General features: G+C 41.0%; 1 protein-coding gene across 1 annotated transcript; it reads left to right on the top strand.

The window, feature by feature from the left end:
• Positions 1-6,664: 6,664 nt before the first annotated feature.
• On the top strand, positions 6,665-8,315 carry gsx1 (GS homeobox 1). Its single transcript, XM_005922223.2, has 2 exons — positions 6,665-7,312; positions 7,419-8,315. The coding sequence occupies exons 1-2, from the start codon at positions 6,934-6,936 to the stop codon at positions 7,769-7,771; spliced, it is 732 nt and encodes a 243-aa protein (XP_005922285.1). The 5' UTR covers positions 6,665-6,933; the 3' UTR covers positions 7,772-8,315.
• Positions 8,316-11,195: the final 2,880 nt, after the last annotated feature.

Genomic DNA, 11,195 nt, shown 5'->3' with positions numbered 1-11,195 from the left:
GTATGTAAATTTGTTCATCATTTCATTCACACACACTCATACAAGCTTATTGTTGACAGGGAGGTTGAGCATGTCTTAGTCTTATGGGGTTTTTGGCACTTCTATATCTTCCTCTGTTTGATTTTTGGTCCACGTGTATTTCTTTCTACCTTTAACTGCCACGTTCTCAGCCAGGACAGAAAATGCATCATAGCTCACTTCATCCACACATTCATGCAAAAGATAAATCTAAATAACCACTTATTTTCATTTTTAATATTTTATAAATAAATATGTTATTCATCGCTGATTATTCATCCATTCAAAACATTCCAAGGATCTGTTTTTGTCATAATTAGCAGTAATTCATAACTGCACCAGTCGCTGGCACTCACAGTGTGGCTGTCAGCGAGACGCTCTGTGTGGCCAGCTGTGTAGAGACAGACATAGCTTTGACGATGCACCTAGCAACAGCACTTGACCTGGACTCAACCAGATCAGAGAGGCTCTACATGTCTGACTGAGGGATGGATGCAGCAAGCAGATTCACCATCAGGGAAGAGCCAAACTTTTTAACATGTCATCAACACATCCGCTGGTTTGCTGCTCATTCTAGAAACACTTTAGATTTGCATTTTTAGACCTATGTGTTCATACCTTCTGTATATTTTGTATGTTCATCCCAATATTGATTCACTGTGAGGTTTTCAATTTGCTGGATGCACCTCTGTAAGTTAGTTTTTCCTGTGCCCCCTATGTGTTTCTGTGTCATCTCCTGTGTTAAGTCACTTTTTTCTTTGTGGTTTACTTTTTCCTGTCAAGTTCCTGTATCTTAGTTTCTGTATCAGTGTGCTTGTCACTTCCTGCTTTACTTTGACAGTCATTTGTCCTGTGATCTTCATGTTCAGCCTTGTTCCTGTCTCGTTAGTTAGATTACGTTCAGCTGTGTTCCCTCCTGTGGTGTGTTACCTCGTTTGTCAATAGCTGTGTCCCAAAACGTAGGCCGCATCCTCGCACTTCCGGCCTTCTCTGTCTTCGAAGGACCTGGCCTTCGCGGTCTACGTGGGCCGGGTCCTTCGAAGACCGAGAAGGACAGAAGTGCGAGGCTGTGAAATGGGACAGTCTAGCCTTCAGATTTGCGTCACCGCTGTCTCGGTGAAGTTTAATAAACTCAGCCGTCTGCTCCTTGCTATCTAAAATATAACAGGACACTGGCGTAAATTCTCGACCGTCTCAAACTTCTGTTTATTCAGTTTTCTGTTTGACGTTTATTCAGCTGTGTGAAAATCCTGGAGAAACCCCCCCAGAGGATTAATAAAGTTTTATTTAATCCAATCTAATAAGTTTGATCTCAGCCAAACCGATTTATTCCGGAACAAGTAAAACACCGAAAAAAGCCAAACAAGTTATCCGAGTGACTTATATATCATGTTTAACCTGAGTAGCGAAAGAGCGGGGGTCTGAAAATGACGAAGCCGGGAGTCCGCTGCTCTCGCCGGTTTGAGTGACCATTGAACCCCCCGGCTAGCTATCGAGCAGGTGGGTAACAGACGTCTCCGAAAACGTCGGAGCACTTTTGCAAATATGCGTGTCTTGATAAACCAAGCAGATATTTGAAGTTTACACGGCTACTTTCTCGCCTGAAAATATTATTTTGTGACCCGGCTGCCATTGTTGGAAACTGGAATTGGCTGGGCCGCGCTATGAATTCTGGGATATGGTGGGACACGAAGGAAACACCCGACCCATCCTTCAAATTCGGGGAAATGAAGGACGCATTTGTCGGCCGCATTTGAAGGAGTTGACGAATTGGGACAGCCTTCGTCGCCTGGCTGTGACGTAATCGGCCTTCAAATGCGGCCTCCGAAGGATGCAGCCTACGCTTTGGGACACAGCTCTTTTGTGTATTAATGTCTGCGTCTTCCTCTGTCCTGTGTTGCAATCTCCATCATTCCCGTGCTGTGTGTGCTGCCTGTTTGTCTAGTTTTCCTGTGCCTCATAGTTTAGTTTTGTATTTTTGGCATTCCAGCAATAAAGCTGCTTTTAAGTTAAGTTTTCTGAGAGTCTGCACTTTTGGGTCCAATTGACTCTTCCCTTTTCACACCGCCTCATTTGACACAAATATATATTTTAAAATTCTCAGCAGATTTAATTGTGAATATTAAATATATTAGCGAGCAACCCAGACATTCAGGCTCAGCTTGTGGTCAAATGTCAGACATTTATCCTGCAATTTGTGAACCTAGTTACAGTAATAAAAAATAACTAAGTGACAAAGATTCTGCTCATGTTACTGATGATTAGAGAGTGTAGTTGAGTATTTCAAGCAATCAGAAAACATTTGAAAATTACAGAAAAATGAATTAAGAAGGGAGGGACAACAAGTTATACACGATTTTAAAGGTTTTATTAAAACATTAAAAATGCTATATATTTACTTGGGACTTTGCTAACAGCTAGGACAGCAAGATAAGAAGGCAATGCTTCATATCAGGATGCAGTGATTTCTGATCAGTTATCAGCCAATAATGAGGTTACATTTAGACCACAAATGCCACAGTCTACTCCAAATACATCTTCACCGCTTGGCTGATCTCATCATCATTTGACTTGTTTATATTTTTTACTTCACTTGCCTTAATCATCAGTCCTCTTCATCTTTAGAGAGATCTGAAGCTACAATAAAAAGTGTTGTGCATGGTTTACACAAATCTAAGCTTTGATTTTTGCTGAAACAAAAGGGTTGTGTACTTGTACTTGTTTACAGATGAAAACTGATTGAGAGGGAATATTGTGGCAGAGCATTTGGATTGAATGTTTCTGGAAATGTTACATTCATATCAATAAAAGTGGTCCAAGTTATACATATCAGTGTTGGGCCAAAGACGAAACTCCAAAGAAAACCTGACGTATTCCACTATTTTCAGAATGGAAACAAGAATGGAATAATCAGTTTTAATCACATTTCAACACATTTCTGATCTTCTGAATATGATTCCTTTAAAAATCAGTTTTACAAAAAGGCAAACCATAATGCATATGTTTTGTAATGTACTGATTTGTAAAATGTTGCTGGTTTGCCTGATCTCCTCTCCTGATGCAGCAACATTGAAACAGGGAATGTAAAAAAAGTTCATAGACATGGTATTTTGAGTTTTTCTCATCAGTAAAAAGGCAACCAGATGTCAACAAATGTACAAACCCGACTCAAGGACAAAACATTCATTTTTGAGACTATAAAAATTTCAACAAAAAAAACAACATTTTTTAAGAACTGTAGATCAGAAGTGTTGAAAATGTAAGTCTCACTTAGCAGTTTCTTGAAACTGTTAAAGCTTAAATTTGATCTGTTTAATTGTGAGGCCAAGCTGAGTTAAGTTGTGATTATACATTTTCGAATTTTTCCTCAAATCAAAATAATCTCTGACATGCCCCTAAAAAAAGGTATGTATGTATGTATCTATCTATCTATCTATCTATCTATCTATCTATCTATCTATCTATCTATCTATCTATCTATCTATCTATCTGAAATTTTCATTGCAGATCTGTTTGAATGTTGAAAACCCATAAAAACATGACACTTACATTTTCAACAGAATATTTAACACAAAACTTCTCTGGTCTGCTCAAGTCCCAATTCACCTGTAGAGCCTTATATCTGTCACATTATGGTACCTTGACTGACAGCTTCTCTTTGTCCGTCTCCCTCTCTCTTAAGGATTCATTAGTCCCTATAGACTCCAGCAGCCTAAACATATTGCACCATTCAGCTGGTACTTACGTGTCATCTGTTATCTATTGGACTGGTGTTTCTGGTGAGCATATGAATGATAATCAGGCCTTTGTGCGTCCATAGAGGTGCAGCAGGATCTGCAGCCTGTGATGTTGCCTCAGGGGGAGATTAGGAGGGGCAGCCGGCCCTCTGTGTCACGTCGACAGTCACAGCGCCCATCCGCGGCTGGGCCAAACCCCACTGGGACCTTAAATCCTGTTACACTGTCAGCTAAAACCATCATTTGTATTAGAGATGTGTGGGTGTTTAAGTGTGTGTACATATTAAGTGAGGGAGGGATAGTGTCTTAAACTATGAATTATTCATACCAAAAAGAAAAGGAGATATTGACTACATCTCCATAAACAGACTGCTCTCTTTATGTCATCAGGCACGAGATCTTTGGGTATAATTGCGTAAAAGCCCCTGAAAATGTGCTTCTCCAACAGCACAGCAGGCACTGGTCAGTGTTATCATCAGGGATGAATTTGAGTGATGGCAATTGTTCCAACTTAATATCTTATAAATAATTTACTATTTCAGGGGTATGGCTTCCCCTCCCCATCAAACATTAATGTTAAGAAGCTTTACCAACCCACAGCTGCTAGTTAGCATGAAGCTATGCTGAATAAGTCCGGCTCACTGGTTTGTTACAAAACATTAAATAAATTAACAGAAAAAGAAAAGTGCATGTGGATGTGGAGGTGATGATGCATAAACCTTATAAGTGCCTACAGGTGTATTTTTGTAGCTTGGAACTAGTGCAAAAATGAGCCGTTATAATGTGAGCAGGCTATTTTCCCTCGATTACTTATCTCAGTAACAAGTGATTATGGAGGATGAGATTCTTTGCACTTCTGGCCCGCGCCTCCAGAGGGAGGTCAAAACTATTTGTCAGTCTCCAGTTGGGATTGCAAATTAGGATAAGCCTCCCCTGCGAGAGGACCCATGAAACCTCTATTCCTATCCACGGGATGACTGCTGCACATAATTTGAAAATTAGGGCCTCTGATAACATCTTTATGTTGAGCAATGCGTCAAGCTGCCACCGCGTAGGCTGCATATCTGAGAAAGCTTGATATGAGGCATAATTCTTTTCAAATCCGAAGCGATTAGAGGCCTGAATTGAAAAAGAGAGAGACGCGTTTTACCCCTCCTTTTTCATCATCATCATCATCATTATTATTATTATTATTGTTATTATTATTACTATTATTATTTTATTTTAGGGGGGCTTTAGCGCACAAGCTGGCAAGCTCTCGGTGAGTGTTTTGAGGTATGATGAAAACAAGTCATTAACGTATTAACTAATTAGGAATCGTAATAAAAGCGGCAGATTCGTATTTACAGGTTTCAGAGATTGCAGCAAGATTGACAGACTAGTTAATGGCTCATTCCTGGCAGGAAATGAAAGGATGGACTAATGCAAAAAATAAATAAATCTGAAAATGGCTCTCGCGCATATAACAGGTTTTTGTCCTAATGACGAGATCTCGTTAAAGGGTTTAACTGCTCCTAATTTGTAACTACTTTAATGGCGCCACCTAATTACAGGTCTTGTTTTTTTATTTTTTATGGAAGATTAGCGGTGTGAAGCTGAGCGCATTAAGCCTCTTTTATGAGGAGAGAACAGATAGCATCACACCGTCATGTGGCTGTGTTGTGTGGAGCTGAAGGACTAATTCCCTGGACGTGACAATTTATGGCAAATGATGCTTAAAGCATAACACGTAAACAATAAAGCGACAACGAGGAGCCTTTCTTACATTAAAAAAAAAGATGGCCTACGTGTCAAGTATAGGAACATCAGAAGGAAAGAAAAAGAGGGGAAAACAAGCGTCGAGTTTCGCCTTTTATGTCACGTCTAGTCGTACTTTAACGTTGTGTGCTTAGGAAAGAAGCAGCTCTGCAGAAGAAGAATCGCATTCCACTATTTACTCACATATTACGGCTCCAAGTCTCTTTGAAGGTCTTGTTCAGAAAGCCTTAAAGTGAAAGAAAATGTTTTCCTATTACTTAATTCAATCAGAGCGCCAGGCGGGGGCTTCACGCACCGCGCACTGGGCTCCTCTATGACAGAGTCGCCTTTGTTGGGTCTATCCGCCGCTGTCACACACTTTAATTCGACTCTCTTTCTCTCTCATTGAAAACCCTCCACAATGACATTCAATAAGGGCCGCGGAGTGAAAACCTGGTTATTTTTACATATTCTTTCCCCCGACTCGGCAGGGGCCCGAGCAAAGGAATTAATCACTGCTCTTTAACAGCACTGGCTTCAGGCAATGACTTGTCCCTTTTTTTGTGCCCAGAAATGACACATTAACCCTAAAATGGATATGCATAAACTTTACATTCAGCTGTTGCGTTTATGTTTTTTTCTTCTTCTTTCTGCACTGTCAGTAAAGTAGACACACGGACCTGCCGGGATGCAGACGCAAATAATGAGGAAAAAAGAAAGAAATAAAAGACGTAGGTTTTGGAATCATGGGTGTTTTCTGGTGTTAATTTAAAAAAAGAAAAACTTTAACAATACTTGGCGGCTTTGCCTTGACAGCTCCACCAAATATAGACGCGATTAACTTTTGATTTTTAAAAGCAACTGCGGGGAAATCGCTCTCTAATTTACCTGCTGGATTGAAATATTTGAATAAATGTAAATCTGTGCCAGCGACTCTCCACCTCTACCTCTCGCCCCGGGACACGCAGACCTACTTTAGACTTTAACTCAGACACACTGGTTAATGTCTAAGACAAAACTTGAATGCACGCCGGCTCTCCAAATGTGACAGAAACGTTTTCTCTCGCAAATTTAAGCTCGTCTCTATGATAAAATGAGAATGATGATAAAAGGGAGAATGGGCTGTGCCGCCTCTTGCGGCGTGGGTGGGGCTGACAAGAATAGACTACATTATGCAGTTCATTTAGTTAACAAGTGAAATAATGGGGAAGCGTGCAGTGGGAATGCCGAGAGAAAGGCACAAAACCCTATTGAGGGCTCTTGGCCGCTTACAGCGTAACCGTCACATGGCCGAACCGAGTCCACGGCAGCTATTTAAGGAGAGGCTGTGCGCCTTCAGCACCACTTCGCTGTCCACAGTCCCGGAGAGAGCACGCTGACGCAACCAAACGAGCACGAACGACTTCAACTTTCGAGCACGCCGAGCAACAAGTTTGCAAACATGCCGAGATCTTTTCTCGTGGATTCCTTGATTTTAAGGGAGGCCAACGACAAAGGGAACGAGAACAACCCACCTTTATTCCCGTACGCTGTGCACTCGCCGCATCACGCGCACGGGCTGCCAGGCTCCTGCCACTCGAGGAAAGCCGGGCTTTTGTGCTTCTGCCCGCTGTGCATGACCGCCTCCCAGCTCCATCCATCTCCACCGACGCTGCCGCTTCTCAAAGCATCGTTTCCTCCCTTCAGCTCACAGTACTGCCACTCGGCTCTGTCGAGGCAACACTCTTCATCCAACAGCGTCAACCTCAGCCACGGACCGGGGATATACCAGGCTGCCTACTCGGTCCCAGACCCTCGACAGTTCCACTGCATCTCCATCGGTGAGTAGAGGCTGTTTTAACTACTGATCGAGTTCAGAAAACGCTTTATTAAATTTGTTTCCACAATTTCCCCCCCGTGGCTCACAGTTTATATTTGTTTTCTCAGAAAACAGTAATGGCAAACTTCAGAGCAGCAAGCGCATGCGCACCGCCTTCACCAGCACGCAACTTTTGGAGCTGGAGCGAGAGTTCACTTCCAACATGTACCTCTCCAGACTGAGGCGCATTGAGATCGCCACGTACCTGAACTTGTCCGAGAAGCAGGTGAAAATCTGGTTCCAGAACCGCAGAGTGAAGCACAAAAAGGAGGGAAAGAGCAGCGGCCAAAGGACTGGATCACATAACTGCAAATGCTCGTCCCTGTCAACCGCTAGATGCTCGGAGGAAGAGGATGATGACATTCCCATATCTCCTTCCTCGTCCGAAAAGGAAGATGTGGACCTGTCCGTCTCCCCCTGAACGCCCCCCTCTTTGATCCCCCCTTTCTGAAAGATTTTGCTCCTAATGATTTTGAATACAGCCAAAAACAAACAGACTGTTCCACTTGTGTTCAGTCGACTGTACATAGACAGAGAATATTTTAAAATCAGGGGACTGCCCTGAATTATTGTATAGCTGTATACATGTTGTACGTTTTGTATGTAGTTTTTTCTGAAAACAGTCACTTGTTGTTGCCAATCCGATGAATATGGTAGGCATATTTGTAAAGATACCCCCCCCCCCCCCAAAAAAAAAAAAAAAAAAAAAAAACCCAAACAAACAATAGCAACATTGTTAATGAGTATTTTGGGGAAGACAGTATTTTGTACTATACTTGGTAAATACTGATTAGATTCATTCTATGTGGATGGAACTGTGACTTAAAATATGGAAAGCTGGAGAGAAATCCGCCGACACCACTCTGAAATTATATCCTCAGTGTAATTGAAAAAAAAATATTTATTTATTTAAAAATGTTCATACTTAAATAAAATATTTCTGAGCGGTAGATTGCGTTGTCTTGTGGGTTATTATTTTATGTTTTTTTGCGCACCACTGAATGCGCACGGGGACAAACATTCTGTATTCTGTTTTCCGGCTGAAAATATTAGTTTGGGTATTAATTTAAAAGGAAAAAGCCAAAAAGGTACAATTACAAATATTCGAAATTGTATCTAGTATCCTTTATTTAAACTAAGAAATAAGATATAGGGACTTTCACATATTAAAACTTTGGATAGCTGCGCTTACGTGAAAACGTTCGCTTTGCTCGGCTTTTCAGAACTTAGACTGTTTCTGTGCAAATTAAACACGCATATTTTAAAATTCCCTCACGAAACGTTAAAGCTGCTGGTTGCAGGGTGTGTTGGTGCTTTGGGGAGATTTTAAAGGTGCTTAACAGAGTTCATTTTCTCCCCACAGAAACCCAAAACAAATTTGGTGTTACTATTTCCCCCCGTGAGATTCCCAGACTGCCCTGCGTCGTACACACAAATAAAATGTTCTTGTGCATCGAAGAAGCGCGTTGGATATTACGTGCCTAAGAAGGAGTAAATTAAGTACTTCATAATCTTTATCACTCAGAAGCGATAAATGCATTATCGTGGACACCTCTTACGCGCTTTCCCTGGGGGGCACTCGACCCAGCTATAGCTGCCTGGCCCTTCTGAGCTTTTCCCCCCCAAAGTTTCATCCCAGCTGAAACGATCTGTCTCGTGTGACCGAGTAAATAATCACTGTGGGTGTATAATGGTGCATCAGGAATGCGCATAACTTAAGATATCGATCTAACATGAAAATAAATGAGAAAAGAACGCAGTTTAGTGTCCGTGACCCAGATTGTTCTAATTGTTAACGGAGCACTGTGCACAAGATTGTTGTCGGTTTTATAAACTCTGTGTGCTTTAGCCCCATACAAACCTATTAAAACTCGACACGTGTAACTTGATAACATAAAAAAATATTAATTAGCATAGCATTTTTTTAAAAAATTGTTAATGATTTAAACCAGCCAAATGAATTATTTGTCAAATAATACGCGGCAGCCCTTAAAAAAAAGAAACCCAGTCTTCTAGGAAAAAACTAAAATGCTCTCCTGGTGAAAAACGAGTGTAAAATCAGTGTATGTGTAATTTTCTTTTTATTTCAGTTTAAAATAAATATTATGTTATAAATAAAAAACGTCCCAAAAATCAAACTATGAGTTAGGTGTATAGTTCCATATTTCTTTGCCCGTTTTACGCACCGCAACAGCGGCTGTTCTTTAGAGCCTTTGACTGCCCAAGTCATATTTATTAGGCTGAATAGGCTTTAAATTATATTTACTCCGTATAAACGTACTGCTAGAGTTTTCTAAAGAGACTAAAAACTGTTCCTAAATTGCGTACAGCACGTTATCTGCATCAGCGTGCCTTATTTGGATGTGAAGTTCCACTTGTAAACTTTCATTTAATTGTTCACTTAACCATTTTAACAAAACTCTAATATTTGCATTTGTTAAGATATGGGATTAGACCATTTTGTTAATTGCACCATAGAGCTCCATTTTGCTCACAACGTCCTCTGCAAAGCGCCCTTTATCCATTCAATAGCCCGGGGGTATGCGCCCTGGGGGAGCTTATACGCTCGGTGCTTCAAATGCTCAATTTATTTATTCTTAATTTTGTGCCGATCAATTCATTGAAGCAAAAAGGACTACGGTGTCTTTTTAAAAAGAAGAAAAGGGAATTGTGGACGTAACCTTGACGGAGCTGAGGAGAGGGCTCCCCTGACGCTGGAGAGCCGCTTGAGTCAACAGGCGCCCATCTAGCAGACTCGCCCTTGTCTTTATTCTGGCTAATTTTTTATTTACGGCTTTTCTTTGACATGTCTCTTATCTATCAGATTAAAAGAACAGCTTGTAACAAATCAGTCTGCACGATTTACAACAGCATTAAAAGGGGACAAAGGGAGCAGGCAGTCAGTACCTGAGAGTCTGGTAGACGGCGCGGCGCTGCAGCTGATTCGATGGTTTGAAAATACGCACGAAACAAAATACTTGAATCCTGAAAAAGAGCCTTTGTACGTTTCTTTAGAAATCAAGCAATTCTGCATGACAAAGGACAATTAATAAGCCGTCTTTTCACGACCAGCAGCTGGTTTCCCCGTCAAGGAAAGTTGGAAAAAATTCAGACTGAATGCGCGCAAAAGCCCTTTGCGCGCAGACAGCAACCCAAGGTGACCCATTTGGCACAGTTAAAATAACCAAGCCGAGGTAAAAGCGAGGGAACTGTCAAAAACATTTAAGCTGAAATATCTTGAAATTGCAAATCCCTTTATGTGGAGGGACGCTGCCGATGTGGGTTAGTCGTACAAAGGAGGTGGTTAAGTTGGAGAGGCTTTGGAAACGGACACGTGGCTTCTCAATGAGAGCTCTTTTGGACCCGCGTGGCTTGCTGTGGCACTGCACATTCAACTACTTTAAACTTATCCAGCTTAGTAAAAAGTGTGTAGTAAATCTTAACAAGTTAACTCACTAAAGTTTTACAAAACAATTTGTAAACTTTTACACACTTTAAGGTGTTTATTTACTCTCGCCTTAAGAAACAAATACAAGCTGTTCCACACTTCCAACTTGGTTTATAAATGCAGAGTCCAGACTTACTGCTGGAAGGGGGGAAATGACTTCCAGTAGATAATTTTCAATCAGGACTTTAGTGATTTTAATACACTTTTAGCTTAACATTTCATCACTTGAGGATGTGAGGCGTTTTTAAAAGACTTGTAACAGTTTTTGTCAGTAAGCCTAAGGAACGCGTTTACTGATAAAACTATAGTGGGTTTGTTTGTGTGGTTATAAATGAAAAAAAAGGTTTAATTTTGCTTTAACATTTAGAAGGCAGAAAAATATTATCTCCCCAGTCTG

This window comes from Haplochromis burtoni, unplaced genomic scaffold (genome assembly GCF_018398535.1).
Source record: "Haplochromis burtoni strain Fernald_Lab_line unplaced genomic scaffold, NCSU_Asbu1 Contig_56, whole genome shotgun sequence".
NCBI lineage: Eukaryota > Metazoa > Chordata > Actinopteri > Cichliformes > Cichlidae > Haplochromis > Haplochromis burtoni.
This window is presented reverse-complemented; position numbering and strand designations above follow the sequence as displayed.

Bases quoted from the DNA above. Each gene is read 5' to 3' on its own strand.
- gsx1 (XM_005922223.2), top strand. From the start codon at position 6,934: ATGCCGAGATCTTTTCTCGTGGATTCCTTGATTTTAAGGGAGGCCAAC. The intron at 7,313-7,418 runs GTGAGTAGAGGC...TTGTTTTCTCAG, and splicing joins GTTCCACTGCATCTCCATCG to AAAACAGTAATGGCAAACTT.